This window comes from Pan paniscus, chromosome 19 (genome assembly GCF_029289425.2).
Source record: "Pan paniscus chromosome 19, NHGRI_mPanPan1-v2.0_pri, whole genome shotgun sequence".
Lineage (NCBI taxonomy): Eukaryota > Metazoa > Chordata > Mammalia > Primates > Hominidae > Pan > Pan paniscus.
Genome location: NC_073268.2, coordinates 76,402,390 through 76,421,187, shown reverse-complemented (window position 1 = coordinate 76,421,187; position 18,798 = coordinate 76,402,390). Strand labels below are relative to the sequence as shown.

The window sequence follows — 18,798 nt, the reverse complement described above, 5'->3', positions numbered from 1 at the left end:
TTTAAAATGGAAGGTTTTGGCAAGTAGGGAAATTAGGGACTCTCATATATTGCTGGTAGAAATGTAAAATGGTGCAATCACTGTGGAAAACAGTTTGGCAGTTCCTCAGCAAGAATTTCCATGTACCAGCAATTCTACTTCTAAATATATACCAGAATAATTGAAAACAGGTACTCAAATACTTGAACACAACTTTCATAGTACCACTATTCACAATAGCCAAAAGGTAGAAACAGTCTATACATCCATCAGTGGATGAATGGTTAAACAAGATGTAGTATATACACACCATGGAATATTATTCAACCATAAAAAGGAATAAAGTACTGATACATACTACAACATGGTTGGACCTCACAAACATGTTAAATGAAGGAAGCCAGACATAAAAGGTCATATGTTGAATCATCCCATTTACATGAAATATCCAGAACAGGCAAGTCAATAGGTCCAGACAGCAGACTGGTGGTTGTTAAGGTCTGGGCGAAGTGGGTAATGGGGAATAACTATTTAATGGATGACTTTTTAATTGAGGTATATCAGAATGTTTTGAAACTTAATAAGAGGTGGTCACACAGCATTTTGGATGTACTAAATGCCATTGAATTGTATGATTTAAAATAATTTCATATTATGCCATTTTCACCTCAAAAAAATAAATAGTTTTTGGTTGGGCACAGTGGCTCATGTCTGTAATCCCAACACTTTTGGGAGTTCAAGACCAGCCTGGGTGACATAGTGAGACCTTGTCTCTAGTTAAAAAAAAAAAAAAAAAAAAAATTAGCTGGGCATAGCACACACCTGTAGTCCCAGATACTTGAGAGGCTGAGGCAGGAGGATTGCTTGAGCCCAGGAGGTCAAGGCTGCAGCGAGCTGAGATTTCACCACTGCACTCCAGCCTGGGCTAGAGTGAGATTCTGTAGATAGATAGATAGATAGATAGATAGATAGATAGATAGAGTAGATTTTTTTTTTATAATCCCAGTGTAACAGTGTTTCACACCCACTAGAATTGCTGATGGGAATGTTAAATGGATAGCCACTTTGGAAATTGACTTGCCAGTTTCAAATGTTCTTTAGGTGTTGGATGGATAAACAAAATGTAATATATACATACAGTGGAATACTATTCAGTAATAAAGCACAACCAACTGATGTCTGCCACAGTAATAGATGAACCACAAAAACATGCAAAGTCAAAGAGGCCAAATTTTTAAAAGGCCATGTGTTTTATCATTTTATTTATATGAATAGTTGAGAAAAGACAAATCTGTAAGAGACAAAACATAGATTAGTGGTTTCCTGTTGCTGAGGGTGGTAATAGGAATTGACCAAAAATGGCTACAGCAGTCTTTTTGGATTAATTGAAATGTTTTAAATGTTCTCAAACTGATTGTGGTGTTGGTTGCACATATCTGTAAAGTTATCAAAATCACTGAGTTGTACACTTAAAATAGGTAAGTTTTATATTTATGTAAATTATTCCTCAATAAGGCTGTTTTGAAGAACATCATTGGTTACATGAACATTCTGCAAAAAATGTAATTAATTAATTAATTAATTGGAAACACCAGTTGTTTTTCTAATTTTTTTTTATTTTTAAGTTTTTCCCAGAATCTTTTCCTGAAGTAATTATTCTTGATACTGCCCTATGACTCTTGAAATTGGTTTATCAATAGAAACAGTGTTGTTTTACTAATTGGGTTTTGGCAGTCTCTCCTAATTACATCTAAATGTTTCGCGGTTTTTCTTATAAAACTTCTAATGATAATTTTTGTGCGTCGCCACCTATTTCACACTTTATTTGATGTATTTAATTTCTTTTGTACATACAGAGGATGGTTAGAACGAGAGAGCAGGTATGGTCTGCAAGCAGGACACAACTGGTTTATCATCTCCATGCAGTGGTGGCAACAGTGGAAAGAATATGTCAAATACGTGAGTTAGATTCCTGTCTATTTACATTTTTCACAGGATTTTCAGCTCCGTGAGACTTCCAGCCAATAATAAAATGCTATGACTACCAGCCAATAATAAAATGCTCCAACTTAAATAAAGATTCGAAGGGAAAGGAAATGAGTGTTTATATGATACTTGCTATGGTCTAGGCTTTGTGATTACACTTCCACATACATTTCTTCCCTTGCAACAACCCTAAAAAAAGATAATATTGGGTACGGGGGTACCTGCATATGTCACATACATCACATCTCATTTATTTCTCGCACCACCCTTGTGAGGAAGATAATATTATACCCATTTTACCTGTGGGGAACCTGGTGCTGAAAGAAAAAGTAACCTGAATGTCATGATCAGGGTGGAAGATCTGGGATCAAACCGAAGGACTGACTTTAAAGCTTATATTCTCTCAACTACATCATTTACATTGTCCTTTATTTTACCTTTTCCATTAAAATGGAATTTTTTTCAGAACTAGAAAATTGAAAAGAATAATGCCAAGAATCAAGTATTTGCCTTCTTGGAGAGCCAACTGATATATACACTCATTGCCAAATGATCACTAATGAAAATTCGAATCATTTGATTCCTATTTGCCTGTATTTCTTCTGTCACTGCTTATTATCAGAATATTGGTAGTTACATACTTTTTACTTTATCTATCTCATCATTCTTTCTCATCCTTTTTCCATTTTGCAGAGTTTATTAATGTGTTTTCACATGTAAAATATATTAATTGGGAAACACGGACTTTGGTGTCTCTGAAGGAATAAAAAGTAGGCAAACGACTTCCTGGACCTTGTAGGTAGATAATGATGGTGTGTGTAGGTAGAAAAATGAGAATATTGGGGTACAGCATCAGTCATTATTTTGAAATACTTTTTTGGTTTTTATATTTGTAGTTTGGCCTTAGAATGAGTGGTTGTTAATGTTTTAATGAGTATAGACTCAAAGAATAACCTAGTTTTGTCTTGGATGTATTACGTTTTGTTTTCCGTAGGAACACAATAGAGATCTTACTCTTAGCAGCATGTCCCTTATAAACAGACTGAACTGCACTGACAAGAACATGAACCTGGTTTATTGTTGCCTACCATAGTCCTTTTGTGCACTAAAGAAATTTGGGGAGGGTAGTAAGGGAGAGGTATACATGGGAGAATCTACATATTCCCTTCTCCACTCTGGCATTTGATATTATTTTCTAGCATGCGTCTGTCAAATGCAAACTTTAAAATTTACTTAAGAATGAAGTCTGGCTGGGCCTGTAATCTCAGGACTTTGAAACGCCCAGATAGGGGGATCACCTGAGCCTAGGAATTCAAGACCAGCCTGGGCAACATAGTGAGACTCCATCTCTACAAAAAAAAATTATTATTTTTTTTTCTGAGACGGAGTCTTGCTTTTGTCGCCCAGGCTGGAGTGCAGTGGCGCAATCTCGGCTCACTGCACGCTCCGCCTTCCAGGTTCACGCCATTCTTCTGCCTCAGCCTCCCGAGTAGCTGGGACTACAGGCACGTGCCACCACGCCCGGCTAATTTTTTTTTGTATTTTTAGTAGAGATGGGGCTTCACTGTGTTAGCCAGGATGGTCTCAATCTCCTGACCTCGTGATCTGCCCTCCTCGGCCTCCCGAAGTGCTGGGATTACAGGCGTGAACCACCACGCCCGGTCCAAAAAAATTTTTTTTTAAATTAGTCATGCTTGAGCCGGGTGTGGTGGCTCACACCTGTAATCCCAGCACTTTGGGAGGCCAAGGCGGGCGGATCACGAGGTCGGGACATCGAGACCATCCTGGCTAACACGGTGAAACCCCGTCTCTACTGAAAATACAACAAATTAGCCGGGCATGGTGGCAGGCGCCTATGGTCCCAGCTACTCGGGAGGGTGAGGCAGGAGAAAGGCGTGAACCCGGGAGGCGGAGCTTGCGGTGAGCCGAGATCACGTCACTGCACTCCAGCCTGGGCGACAGAGCAAGACTCCGTCTCAAAAAAAAAAAAAAAAAATTAGTCATGCTTGGTAGTGTGCGCCTGTAGTCCCAGCTACTTGGGAGGCTGAGGTGGGAGGATTGCTTGAGCCTGATAGGTCAAGACTGCAGTGAGCCATGATCACACCACTACACTCCAGTTTGGGTGACAGAGCAAGACCCTGTCTCGTAACATAAATGAATAAATAAAGGCAAACTTAGAGTTACAATAAACCTGGGAGGAGAGGAGTATCGCTTTATATGGAGAGAAAGGAGGCAGAGTATGGGAATTTATTCAATAAGATGGGGGAAAATGTAAGTGGAGTAACAGCAGTACTTTCTGAAAATACATATTAATTAGAAAAGTGTTTTTACTAAATAAAGAGACAGGGAACTATGGCAACTTATTAATAAGGTGGGGGAAATGTAAGTTAACTAATAACAATCCTCTGAACATGTTTTAATTAGAAAAGTGTTCTTTTCTAAAAGTAAATGCAAATAACTGCACACTGACAGATTTTTTAAAAATGTTTTTAAACTGAATTCAAGTAACCTTTTTAAAAAAGTGACATTCTGGGCCTTGTTTCCTCCATGTGTAAAATTAGAGTAATAATAATAATCGCCCTCATAGTGTTACGAGGATTAAATGAGTTTGATGCATGTTAAGTGTTTTGTTGTTGTTGTTTGCTTGTTTGTTGAGACAGGATCTTCCTTTGTTGCCCAGGCTGGAGTGTAGTGGCACAATCATAGCTCACTACAGCCTCAACCTCATGGACTGAGGCAATTCTCCCATCTCCTGAGTAGCTGAGACTCCAGGCATGCACTACCACACCTGGCTAATTTTTTGATTTTCTGTAGAGATGGGGTCTCACTATGCTTGCCAGGCTAGTCTCGAACTCCTGGGCTCAAGCGATTCTCCTGCCTTGGGCTCTCAGAGTGCTAGGATTACAGGCACCCAGACTCTTGTTAAGTATTTTAAAACAGTGTCTGGTACATAGTAAGTACTAAATAGGTAGCTATTATTATGAGAAACTTCAATAAGGTTATTGTAGTGAGCTTGGACTCTTGTCCCTTGCACTTGCTTTATGACCTTGAATAAATTACTACTTCTTGCTCTACCTCAGTTTTCACATATGAACAATGAGATTAATAGTAATATCTATTTAAGTAGGGATGTGAGAATTAAATGAGTTAATACATGTGAAGCACTTAGCCCAGTGCCTGGCAGATAGAAACTCTATATAAGGTTAAAGGTAATAATGGTGGTAGTAGTAGCAGTAGTTATATGAGGATTTAAATTTCTTCTTTCATGCCAGGCATGGTGGCTCACGCCTATTATCCCAGCACTTTGGGATGCCAAAGCAGGCAGATCACTTGAGGCTGGGAGTTCAACACCAACCTGCCCAACCTGGAGAAAACCCGTCTCTACTAAAAATACAAAAATTAGCCGGGTATGGTGGTGTATGCCTGTAATCCCAGCTACTCAGGAGGCTGAGACACAAGAATAGCTCGAACCTAGGAGGCAGAGGTTGTAGAGAGCCAAGATGATGCCACTGCACTCCAGCCTGGGCAACAAAATGAGACTGTATTTAAAAAAAAAAAAAAAAAAAATCAAATTTCTCTTTCCAGTCCATGTGACCACTTTGACAAACGCCTTGTTTAAAAATAAAAAAAAAAAAAAAAAAATTGGGCCAGGTGCAATGGCTCACACCTGCAATCCCAGCTCTTTGGGAGGCTGAGGCAGGCAGATCACTTGAGACCAGGAGTTCCAGACCAGCCTGGCCAACATGGTGAAACCCCGACTCTACTAAAAATATAAAAATTAGCCTGGCGTGGTGGCATGTGCCTGCAGTTCCAGCTACTTGGGAGGCTGAGGCAGGAGAATCGCTTAAACCCAAGAAGCAGAGGTTGCAGTGAGCCGAGATCATGCCACTGCACTCCATCCTGGATGACAGAGTGAGACTCCATCTCAAAAAAAAAAAAAAAGAAAAAGAAAAAAAAAAAAAATTAGTGTTGACATGTCAGATAATTTGATCTTAGAGCTTCATCTGCCTACCTAAGATAGTACTTAGCTTTAATTTTTTCTCTTCATAAAATGACATATTTACTTACGAATATTATTAATTGTGAGGGTAGTATGTTTCAAATACTGGCAAGACTAAATGGAAAGATCAGAGACCAAGGGATCAGGAAAAATGAGCCATCCTTTCTTAGAAGTGGCTAACCCCAGATTTGCTGATTCACTGGAGCATGAATAATTTGATTGTGTCTCTGCTCATGGAATCTTACCAATCTTTCCCCGCTTTAATGTGTCAAGCTTTATTCTTCTATGTGTAATCTCCTTAAAAAATGTAAATGGGGAAGAATGGTGAAATCTTTTCTATCATTATTACATTACATAATGTGTATCTTCCTTTTTGAGAACTATGAAGGAGCAGCTATTACTATTCACATGCAGATTTTCCTATTTAGTTATCACGTAACTTTAGAGCTAGAAGATACTTTAAATCACCTTTCGTGCCTCTCTCCCATGGGCTTTGGGGGGTCCCTGTTCTCCTTAGCCAAGGCTGGAGGCCAAGAGCAGCCCTCGAGGATCGTCGTCAGGACTGCCACGAGTGGGGCAGCCTTGTTTTCCTGCCTCAGACATGTGTAATTGAGTGGGAAATAAAAGGAATGAAACACCTCTCTTCTCTGAATTTACAAATGAAGCCTCTGAGGTCCTTAGGTTTTATAATTGCCCAAAGCTGTATCAGACAATTATTTTATTACTTTATCTAGCACTCTAGAGCTCAGTGTCCTGAGTCCTGCCTTAGTACCTAATCTGTTGCTCCATGCTGCCCTCTATTTTTCCAAAGCTAGCATTTCAGACTAGTGAAATATGAAATTGACGTAACTGTTAATTGATTCTTGTAACATACCTATGTACAGGGCATAAAAAGTAGTAGTATCATCAATAGAGAAAAAGGTGAATCTTGACCCATATTTTAGAACACATAAACTATTTATACAACTCACAGGGAATCCTAAAATCTCAAAATAAAATTCTCATATTAAAATAAGTACCTAGTCCTTTTGTGAATTGTTGACTCAGAAAATGAGGACATTTCTCTCTACAGGTGAAACTTTACCTATTTAGAAATCTATCTTCTGAAAACCAGGATTCTAGGATAATTTTGAATAGTTCCAGACCCCTGAAGTCAATAAAAACAAAACATGATCCTTTGATGTTTTAGAAAAACAAAAATTTCCGCAAGCAGCCAGAAATGAACAGTCAAAAAAAGCTAGTGACTCTAAGATTCTGCAATATATAACTGTGATTGGTTTCTTCATCTTATAGAAGGAAAGTGGTAATAAGATTAATCGGATGAAAAGGTAGCTATTTCACTGAAAGCCAAGAAGGGTAGAAGGAACAAGAAAAATAAGCGTGTAGGAAGGGGAAGAAGGAACCTGAGTAGTGCTGACAGTTTCAGGCAGTGGAGAACAGTGAGAGCATCAGGTTCCTGTAATAGAAAAGAAAGCCGAAGACAATGAGAAGACAGACCAGTCTAGTTTGTTTGGAGCATTGGAAGAGAAGCAAAGAAAAGCCCATATTCTCCAAGTCTAAAGGTTATTACTCACTGTACCATGTTAAAAGCATGTGGTAGAACCGCAGTTGCTAGAGGCAAATGTTGCAATCTCTGAGAAGTTATTAGAATCATCCTGTTCACAAATTATTATAAAATTTAGCCTAGCAAATTTAATGCCTGGTAATATTTTTATTATCCTGTTTTCTTGCCAGTGATATATATAGATTTAACCTATGGACTGAGCTCTTCAGAATGAGAAGCATTATTACAGGAATGGTTTCATTTACATTTTCTTTAGAAACATAGGCACCATGTAAGACTTTCAAACATGTTAAAACATTTAAGATACAATTCCAAATATTACTCCTTGAAATTCTCTTACATGCCCATCTTAGAGGAAAACTTGAAGAAAACTGTTTGCTCAAATAGACCCAATCTTCCTCAAAATATATTACTACAAATTTTTTAGAAAGTAATTTGTGGTCGGGCGCAGTGACTCACGCCTGTAACCCCAGCACTTTGGGAGGCCAAGGCAGGTGGATCACCTGAGGTCAGGGGTTCAAGACCAGCCTGGCCAACGTGGCGAAACCCTGTCTCCACCAGAAACACAAAAATTAGCCAGGTGCATGCCTGTAATCCCAGCTACTCCGGAGGCTGAGGCAGGAGAATTGCTTGAACCCAGGCAGAGGTTGCAGTGACCCAACATTGCACCACTGCACTCCAGCCTGGGCAACAAAGCGAGACTCTGTCTCAAAAAAAGAAGGAAAAAAAAAGTAATTTGTAATGCATCAACTTTATATAATGGAATATAGAAGTGAGTATAAATTTATAAACGGATTACCTTGCCAAAAATGTGATGGTTATTGAAACATCATTTAAGATCACTTATAGCAAGACTAAAGTGATTTTTCTGGAGGGAAACAAAGTGACTTGGAAGACTTTAATTTTTCTCAAAGGTGGCGCTGTTACTCTTTCACAATGGTTTTGCTGTCTGTCTTGCTCCATCTTTATGGGCAGGAAGCAAATGACCTGAAAACTAAATAAATCTAAATCTTCTTCTAAAACACAAGTTCCAGAGCAGATAGCAGATTTAATAACAAGTCAATTTCTAAGCTCTTAACATCTGGAGCACATTATAAAAACAAATGCATGAGACTATAATCCTCACTAGGGCAATAGTTATTAATTCTGGCTGCATATGTAGTGAGATCACATAGAGAACTTTAAAAATGAAAAAATGCCTTTGGCCGGGTGACTCATGCCTGTAATCCTAGCACTTTGGGAGGCCAAGGCAGGAGTATTGTTTGGATCCTCCAGGAGTTTGAGACCAGTCTGGGTAACATATTGAGACCCCATCTCTATGAAAACTTTAAAAATTAGTTGGGCATGGTGATGCATGCCTGTGGTCCTAGCTGAGGTGGAAGGATCACTTGAGCTCAGGAGTTCAAGGGTATAGTGAGCTATAGGCGACTGAGCAAGACCCTGTATAAAAAAAAGAGCCTTTGCTATACTCCAGACTAAAAAAATCAAAAAGCATAAGTGAAAAAAAAAAAGTTGAATTGATTTAAATAATAAGGCATTTATGTTTATGGAAAATTTTCTTTTGAAACCTAATTTAACCAGGTGAGGTGGCTCACACCTGTAATCCCACCACTTTGGGTGACTGAGGCAGGAGGATTACCTGAGGCTAGAGTTTGAGACCAGCCTGGGCAATACAGTAAGACTCCATTTCTACCAACACAAAAACAAAAACAAAAAAAACAAAGAGTCTCGCTCTGTTGCTCTGGCTGGAGTGCAGTGGCATGATCTCAACTCACTTCAACCTCCACCCCCTGGGTTGAGGCCATCCTCCCACCTCAGCCTCTCAAGTTACTGGGGACTAAAGGTGCACACCACCATGCCCCACTATTTTTTAAAAATATTTTTTTGTAAAGACGGGATCTATCCACGTTGCTCGGGCTGGTCTCCAACTCTCCTGAGCTCAAGTGATCCAGCCACCTTGGCTCCCAAAGTGCAGGGATTACAGACATGAGCCACCATCCCTGGCCAAAACTTGTTTTAATTAAAAAAAAAAAAAGAAAAAGAAAAAAGAAACCTAATTTAAATGTCATGTATTTTGTGTTGGTATGAATTCCGTATTAGAAAAGCTGTGAGAAGCTTGATATTATCTTTAAGAAAATTAACACTTAGGACTAATTTATACTTCTTTTTTGACATAGATCATTTTGGTTCTACTGTCTTGTCTACAGGATTTTGGTTTCTAGGCCAGGCACAGTGGGTCACGCCTGTAACTCCAGCATGCTGGGAGGCCAAGGCAGGTGGATCACTTGTGTTCAGGAGTTCGAGGCCAGCATGGTGAAACCCCGTCTCTATTAAAAATACATAAATTAGCTGTGTGTGGTGGCAGGTGCCTGTAGTTCCAGCTACTCAGGAGGCTGAGGCAGGAGAATCATTTGAAGCTAGAGGCGGAGGTTGCTGTGAGCCGAGACGGCACCACTGACCTCCAGCCTGGGCGACAGAGCTTGACTCTGTCTCAAAAAAAAAAAAAAGAATTTTGACTACTTTGGTGAACCATCTAAATTTTAAAAATTGATGGTCCAAAATTCGTATGTAATATAGATTCCTACTTCTTAATCATTTTTTAAAACTATGGTCACCATTTTTCTCATGTAATGCCATACAGTTAACTTACATAAATAATTATGCCATTTTTACTTAAAATTAAAAAAAATTTTTTGGCTACTCAAGTGAAGCAGTGGTAACAGACAAGGAACAAAGAAATTTATAACTGTTTGTGATTAATTAGTTATTTAATCATATTTTCAAAGGAAACTTTATATCACTACTTTAAGTAGAAAACTTGTGTCCACTGGGCACAGTGGCTCACGCCTTTAATCCTAGCCCTTTGGGAGGCCCAGGCAGGAGTATTGCTTGAGGCCGGGAGTTCAAGACTGACCTAGCCAACATAGCGAGACCCTGTCTCAAAAAAAAAAAAAAAAAGAAAAAGAAAAACTGAATGGGCATGGTGGCTCACGCCTGTAATTCCAGCACTTTGGGAGGCCCAGGCAGGCAGATAACCTGAGGTCAGGAATTCAAGACCAGCCTGGCCAGTATGGTGAAACCCTATCTCTATGAAAACTACAAAAATTATCTGGGCTTGGTGGCATGTGCCTGTAATTCCAGTTACTCGGGAGGCTGAGGCAGGAGAATCTCCTGAACCTGGGAGGTGGAGGTTGCAGTGACCCGAGATCGCGCCACTGCACTCTAGCCTGGGTGACAGAGTAAGACTCCGTCTCAAAAAAAAAAAAAAAAAAAAAAGAAAACTAGTGTCGCTTGCCAGAAATAGAAGGCAATAATATTATTAAATTCCAGCTAAGAGCGTTGCCTTTTGAAGACTGCTATTTAGGATTGTTCTCTCTTTGTTAAAAAGAGAAATAGAGAAAATATGAAATGTTAGATTAGCATATTAGCACTATATAAACAATACAATGTTTGGTGAAAGAAAAAAATATGATTGATTTTTTTTTTTTTTTTTTTTTTTTTTTGAGACAGAGTCTCACTCTGTTGCCTAGGCTGGAGTACAGTGGCGTAATCTCAGCTTACTGCAACCTCCCGGGTTCAAGTGATTCTCTTGCCTCAGCCTCCCGAGTAGCTGGGATTACAGGAGCCCTCCACCACCCCCAGCTAATTTTTGTATTTTTAGTAGAGATGGGATTTCACCATTTTGGCCAGGCTGGTCTTGAACTCCTGACCTCAAGTGATCCGTCTGCCTCGGTCTCCCAAAGTGCTGGGATTAAAGGTGTGTTCAGTTATTGTAGAAGGTCACATAGCTATAAGTCATAGCATTGCCCTTCACTCTGTGTACATACACCACTCATCTTTTACATATATACATATTTTTCAGTCATAAGAACTAAAACACAGTTATTGCTAAATGATGGAATCTGAGTACATGTGATATTTTCTTCATGTTTTCTATATTTTCTACATTGACCATGTAATCTTTAATAATAAAAAAATTATATACATTCATGTACTATGGGAAATAAGGAAGAAAAAAAGTTAAACTTTATTTACTTTTAATGTTAAAAAAATGGCTGCCAACAGAATAGAGTGTAAATTACTTTATGTGGCACAAAATCCTTCACAGTCTGTTTTGTCTACCTTGCCAATTTTATCTATATACATACTTTTCCTCCTGAAAGAGATTAAAATATAGCTATGTATTAGAATGTTTTTAAATGTCTGTGGCCAACCACAGGAGACTTAAAAAAATAGATAATTGTGAGATTTGTTTCTGAAGACTACATAGTTGTCAGATTATAAACTTTGCTTCTTATTCTCTGATTTCCTGATTTTAGGATGCCAACCCTGTGGTAATTGAGCCATCATCTGTTTTGAATGGAGGAAAATACTCATTTGGAACTGCAGCCCATCCTATGGAGCAGGTCGAAGATAGAATTGGAAGCAGCCTCAATTATGTGAATACTACAGAAGAGAAATTTTCAGACAACATTTCTACTGCATCTGAAGCCTCAGAAACTGCTGGCAGCGGTAAATATGACCTATTCCCCTGAGGTTTATTGGTTTATTCCCCCTGGATAGGTCTTTCTTTTCTTTCTTTTTTTTTTTTTTTTTTGAGACTGAGTTTCACTTTTTGCCCAGGCTGGAGCGCAGTGGCGCGATCTCTGCTCACTGCAACCTCCACCTTCTGGGTTCAAGCGATTCTCCTGCCTCAGCCTCCTGAGTAGCTGCGATTACAGGCACCCACCACCATGCCTGGCTAATTTTTGTATTTTTTTAGTAGAGATGGGGTTTCACTATGTTGGCCAGGCTGGTCTTGAACTCCCGACCTCGTGATCTGCCCGCCACGGCCTCCCAAAGTGCTGGGATTACAGGCGTGAGCCACCGTGCCTGGCCTCCCCATGGATAGTTATTAAGGCAGTCTAATTTGACAGAGGCTGTAGTGAATATGGTAATAGGAGATCAGGCTTCCATTAACAGAAATAAGTTTTGAATGAAATGGTCAATTGTAAAATTCTTGAATATATTAGTATTTTTACAAAGAAAACCTCTTTTCCATATTATACTTCATTAAATCTCTCAATATGGAAATATTTTCACTATTTTCTTTTGAGACAGGATCTCGCTCTGTCACCCAGGCTGGAGTACAGTGGCATAATCACGGCTTACTGCAGCCTCTGCCTCCTGGCCCCAAGCAATTCTCCCACCTCAGCCTCCTAAGAAGCTGGGATTACAGGCACGCGCCACCATGCCCAGCCATTTTTTGTGTGTTTTTATTTTAGGGATAGGGTTTTGCCATGTTGCCCAGGCTGGTCTCAAACTCCCAGGCTCAAGCAGTCCTCCGGCCTCAGCCTCTCAAAGTGCTGGGATTACAGGCATGAGCCATCACATGCGGCTATTTTCACTATTTTCATCAATCATGCCCCATCTTTCCCTATTGCTATTAAATTATTTAGTCAGTAAATTTAAATTTTCAAAGATAGTCATCTCCAGGACTCTCTCTAGCCATAAACATAATTAAATTAAATGCACCCCACATCAGATTCTATGTATATTTCAGGCCAAAATATGGAGATTATTTTGTTAAAATACTGATAAAGAATTCAGATGCCTCCCATAATTCCCTTTAGGCCTTGGTACTTACCTAAAACTTCATGTTTCCACACCTACAAGGAAGATGCTGTGGTATTTCTATGGCCCAGCTGAATTGAGTTGATTGCTGTTATTCTGGTACAGTAGCAGAACCCTCAATCTTACCCTATTGTTATTTATTTATTTACTTAAAGAGACAGGGTGTCACTCTGTTGCCCAGGCTGTAGTGCAATGGCATGATCATAGCTCACTGTAACCTCCAGTTCCTGGGCTCAAACGATCCTCCTGTCTTAGCCTACCTAGTAGCTGGGACTACAGGTGTACACTGCCACACACAGCTAATTTTTTAATTGTTTTGTAGAGACGAGGTCTCATGTTGCCCGTGCTGGTTGCAGTCTTCTGGCTTCAAGCAGTCCTCCAGCCTTGGCCTCCCAAAGTGCTGAGATTACAGGCATGAGCCATTCCTCCTGGCCTGTGTTATTATTTCTTCCAAGATGTTCTTTTCCTTTTCTGTGGAAGGTGTAAGCAAATTGGACAGAGCTAGCATTTTCTTTACAAAGCTCCTTGTAGAATCTGCTTCTTCCCTCCCTTTCTGGTATTACAAAGATCACTTAGCAGTCCTAGAAGTGCTGTCATCAGCTTTAACATGAGGATTATTTCTTAACCCCATCTAAAGATCCTGTTTGGTATGTGCTTACCATATAACTTGTGACACCCAAAGGCTGCATACCACAGGCAGAAGGTTACAAAGTGATGACTGCTAGATTGTTTACCAAAGATTAGCATGTAGTTGAGAGTTGAAATGCCTTAAAATACCACTGAGGCTCACAACTCTAAGCCATGGTTAATCATTTTCTGTGCATATTTTCGTATTGTAAAGATCATGTATTTCTTTCAAAAGAACTTGAGGACATTGAGTTCATAGATACAATAGGATCTAGCCCACAGTACTCTTTTGTTGGAGTTCTTGTTTTAGTTTTCCTTTAATTTAGTGACTTCATATCACCATTATCTACCAAGAACATTTGGAATATTTTTCTAGTTTGAGGAAAATAATTAAAGGATGCTATGTAGAAGCCCAGCCACTTAGCCCAGCTCTTCCCTTCCAGTCGGAGGACATATAATTCTCATTATGAATTATTAGATATTCTAGGAGGGTGGCCAAATGTTCATTTGGTAATAATTTTAAAAGCTCTTATTTTTAGTACCATGCCATGTATTGTTCAGAGAAGGATAACATTTCCTGTCTTCTACAGAATTACCAGAATCTGAATCTGTACTGACATGTCAACAGAGTAATACAATACATGGGCATTGAGTTCATATCCTCAAGCCTGTTTGTGTATAATAACTAAAAATAAGAGATTCTATCCTCTTTTTTTTTTATAGGCTTTCTGTATTCTGCCACACCAGGGGCAGATGTTTGCTTTGCTCGACAACATAATACGTCTGACAATAACAACCAGTGTTTGCTGGGAGCCAATGGGAATATTTTGTTGCACCTTAACCCTCAGAAACCAGGGGCTATTGATAATCAGCCATTAGTAACTCAAGAACCAGTAAAGGTAAGTAATTTTACATCTAAACTTAAAATTATTCTCTTGCAAGCTATTAATAAATTTCATTTCAGAGGTTTTAGTACATAGCAAAACATTGGTGGTTCATTTAATTACTGTATTATAGATGGACATCTCTTTGTATAGTACATTTCTGTGAGAATATTTATGATTTAGAACTTACATAGAAGTAGTTTAGTAACCCTTGGCATTATTGTTATTCTTACTTAGGACAGCTATTCTGAAAATGTTGTTTCACATACGCTATGTATGAATTTTTTTTTCCAAACTAGTATTTTTTATTGTTTGAAAGAAATCTGTGAAGTTATTTCAAGTGCTTTAGTGATTTTTCCAAATGATATGCTTTGAGTTTCATTTCTTACATAGTTTATTTCGAAAGTCAAAAATAAAAATCTCTCATTAAAAATTCAGTTTTTTTGGCTGGATGTGGTGGCTCATGCCTGTAATCCTAGCACTTTGGGAGGCTGAGGTGGGCAGATCACCTGAGGTTAGGAGTTTGAGACCAGCCTGGCCAACATGGTGAAACCCTGTCTCTACTAAAAATACAAAAATTAGCCGGGCATGGTGACGTGTGCCTGTAATCCCAGCTACTCGGGAGGCTGAGGCAGGAGAATCACTGGAACCCGGGAGGCGGAGGCTGCAGCAAGCGAAGATCGCGCCACTGTACTCCAGCCTGGGTGACGGAACAAGACTCCGTCTCAAAAAAAAAAAAAAAAAAAAAAAAAAAATGAAGTTTTTCCAGCAACATGAAACTGGGTGGTGATATATGAGTTTGTTTTCCTGTTTCTAGGTATTGCTGAGACCCAAAAACTTTTGTAATATTGAAAGTCAACATTGTCATTCTATTCTTTCTCAGGCTACATCATTAACACTAGAAGGAGGACGATTAAAACGAGCTCCACAGCTGATTCATGGAAGAGACTATGAAATGGTCCCAGAACCTGTGTGGAGAGCACTTTATCACTGGTATGGAGCAAACCTGGCCTTACCTAGACCAGTAAGTATAGTTAATAGTGCCTTATATAAGGAGCAGTCATAGATGGGGGTCTTCTGTTACTTTTTCTATGTGACTCTCACTAACCACAAAGTAGCTCTTACCTTGTGGTAGAAGAGTGTTCTGAACCTGTGTGGATTGTTCAATGTTAAGTTCCTTCACATTCGTTCATTCATTCATAAATAAAGGCAAGGAAATAGGAGGCTGTTGAATGTGTTATCCACATAAAAGTAGACATCACCTAGGATATGTGGAACTTAGGCTGGAGGGGAAGACAGGCCAAGAGCCAGTGCCAAAAAGTTCAGTGAATGTAGGGCGTGATGCAGAGGTTATTTCTGAAACTACTATTCCTAACAATCACACAAGTATCTAGTTAGGGATTGGATTCTTCTTGTAGCTTTTGGTGGATTTTTGTGGTTTATGTTTTTGAAGGAGGGGTATATAAAAGATCACAACATATGATAACAGAATATTATATTAAAATATTAGTATATAGCACCATTTGTTGTGCTTACACGGTAAACAGTACTCGGTACTCTGGACACTCACTTTTTACATTGTTGATGCAGTAAAATATAACAAGATGTTTTGGTGGGATTTGTTTTGGTATATTAAGAAACACTCTTCCACCTGTAATCCCAGCACTTTGGAAGGCCGAGGCAGGCAGATCACGAGGTCAGGAGTTCGAGACCAGCCTGGCCAACATAGTGAAACCCCGTGTCTAATAAAAATACAAAAATTATCCAGTGTGGTGGCACACTCCTGTAGTTCCAGCTACTCGGTAGGCTGAGGCAGGAGAATCGTCTGAACCCAGGAGGCAGAGGTTGCAGTGAGCCAAGACTGCACACCATTGCACTCCTGCCTGGGTGACAGAGCGAGATTCCGTCTCAAAAAAAAAAAAAAAAAAAGAAACACTCTTCCTTTTATAATGTCCAAGCTAAAACTTCCTTATGCCAGGAAGGTTTTGTATAGATGAGATATGGTACGTTAACTTCTAAAAAGGGTAAAAATCTGTTATAAAACAGACTAATGTAATTTTGATGTTGATTTTGAGTTCTTAATAATTGCGTTTATGAAAAATAACCTCAAGCTCCAGGGTTTGAACAATATTCCCACCTCAGCCTCCCCAATAGCTAAGACTACAGGCACACACCACCATAACAGCTAATTTTTAAATTTTTTTAAGAGACAGAATCTTGCTGTGTTGCCCAGGCTGGTCTCGAACTCCTGGTCTCAAGCAGCCCTTCTGCCTTGGCCTCCCAAAGTGCTGGTATTACAGGCATGAGCCACTGCACCTGGCTTGTAGTGTTGTTTTTATTTGATTTTTATTGCTCCCTCTTGATACTAAAAAAAAAAGTTCTGTTGCAGAAGATATTGGTTATGAGAGTAAAGGAAAATAAAGCCTGGTCACCTGAGACTTAAAAGACTCTGTACAGAGTTTCTGTTTTCAAGAATTTCAGTGTTGGCTGGGCGCGGTGGCTCACGCCTGTAATCCCAGCACTTTGGGAGGCTGAGGCGGGCAGATCACGAAGTCAGGAGATCAAGACCATCTTGGCTAACAACGGTGAAACCCTGTCTCTACTAAAAATACAAAAACAAAATTAGCCAGGCGTGGTGGCGGGCGCCTGTATTCCCAGCTACTTGGGAGGCTGAGGCGGGAGAATGGCAAGAACCCGGGAGGCAGAGCTTGCGGTGAGCCGAGATCGGGCCACTGCACTCCAGCCTGGGTGACAGAGCGAGACTGTGTCTCAAAAAAAAAAAAGGAGTTTCAGTGTTAACCCTGCTATCCTTTTAGAATATGAAATTGATCATGTACTACTCTTACAACAATATTTTGATGATTAAATGTTTTCCTGTGTCTGTGGGCTTATAAGCAGGTTAAAACTACTTAAAAATCCTGTTCCAACAATGTGAAATCTGAGTTTTTTTTACATCCAAATTTTTTGTTTAAGTCATAGACAAAACATATGTGAACAGACTGGTTACGCAAGTAGAACGTAGTAAATTTTTATATGGGAACAGTTGCATCCTCACTACTAGTACAAAAAATAAAAATTTAAGCAATTTATAATACTCTTCATATTAACGAAATGTGGATGTTTTTAAATGATGTCCAGTGATAAGGTTTTATGAGAGTAGTATACTTACACATTACTGGCAATAGTGTAAATTGCTAAACTTTAGATGGCAGCATGACTATATAGCTAATAAATACTTCCATAGTTTTTGACTTGTAACTCAATTTTTATGAATTTGTCCTTAAAATGTCAGTCATTTATATACATGAAATATGTAAAAATGAAAAGACTTATGGTGTGAGGGTAGTAGAATTATAGATAATACTTAGGGTTTTTTTTTTTCCTCAGTGTTGTTACTTGCTTTTAAATAAAAGGGGAGAAGATATCTACAAGGAGTTATAATCTTAGGAAATGGGTTTCGGAGCAGGAATTTTAACAGTAATCAGATCCATGTAACTTAAATGTGTGAGTTTCAGTAATTACTGAAATATAGCTGGTGAACTTGTTGGACATTTTGGTTTAGAAATAAATCTCAGAAGTTAGATTAAAATGGCAAGTTTTGTTTCTTTTTTTAGTGATCTCTTTTTATCTTTTAAAACAATAGGTTATCAAGAACAGCAAGACAGACATCCCAGAGCTGGAATTATTTCCCCGCTATCTTCTCTTCCTGAGACAGCAGCCTGCCACTCGGACACAGCAGTCTAACATCTGGGTGAATATGGGTATGATGAGCCTGAGAATGTTTCCTCAGCATTTACCGAGAGGTAACTTAAGAATGCAGCAAGAATACCATGCATTTCCTTAAAAAAAAAAAAAAAAAAAAAAAAAGGTGAAAACTACGTTGCTCGAAGTCTGGTGCCACTGTATTGATACACATTCCCATCAGCTTTCCTACAGACTCAGTAATTAATTTTTACAGGGCTTAGAACTATGGTCATGCACAAAACTAGATGAGGGGTTGAAGCAAACATTCCAACAGCAAACTGAGATGGGATGTTTCCTTTTCTACTTACAAAGAAAATAAATAGAAATAGATTTTACATGCTTTATTTCTTTGAGACAAGCCATTGTAAATTGTTACTAGACTAAGTAGTAGTATACCAGTC

The 18,798-nt window shown here is 39.0% G+C and overlaps 1 protein-coding gene and 1 non-coding gene across 11 annotated transcripts in view; both read left to right on the top strand.

Moving 5' to 3' along the window:
• The window catches only part of USP32 (ubiquitin specific peptidase 32), a 214,028-nt gene that overhangs the window by 153,271 nt on the left and 41,959 nt on the right, over positions 1 to 18,798 (top strand). For 5 of the 10 annotated variants that reach the window (XM_034942618.3, XM_055101663.2, XM_055101665.2 and 2 more), the window contains 5 exons: positions 1,836 to 1,938; positions 11,849 to 12,041; positions 14,493 to 14,668; positions 15,537 to 15,677; positions 18,297 to 18,414. In XM_034942618.3, the coding sequence (XP_034798509.1) occupies positions 1,836 to 1,938; positions 11,849 to 12,041; positions 14,493 to 14,668; positions 15,537 to 15,677; positions 18,297 to 18,414 (731 nt within the window). Of the gene's footprint in view, positions 1 to 1,835; positions 1,939 to 11,848; positions 12,042 to 14,492; positions 14,669 to 15,536; positions 15,678 to 18,296; positions 18,457 to 18,798 lie in introns of all 10 variants that reach the window. The other 5 variants (XM_034942617.3, XM_034942616.3, XM_055101654.2 and 2 more) reach the window with 1 other exon arrangement.
• On the top strand, positions 6,440 to 6,570 carry LOC112437668 (small Cajal body-specific RNA 20). The gene has a single exon (XR_003026226.1). It is a non-coding gene; the product is annotated as a small Cajal body-specific RNA 20 (non-coding RNA).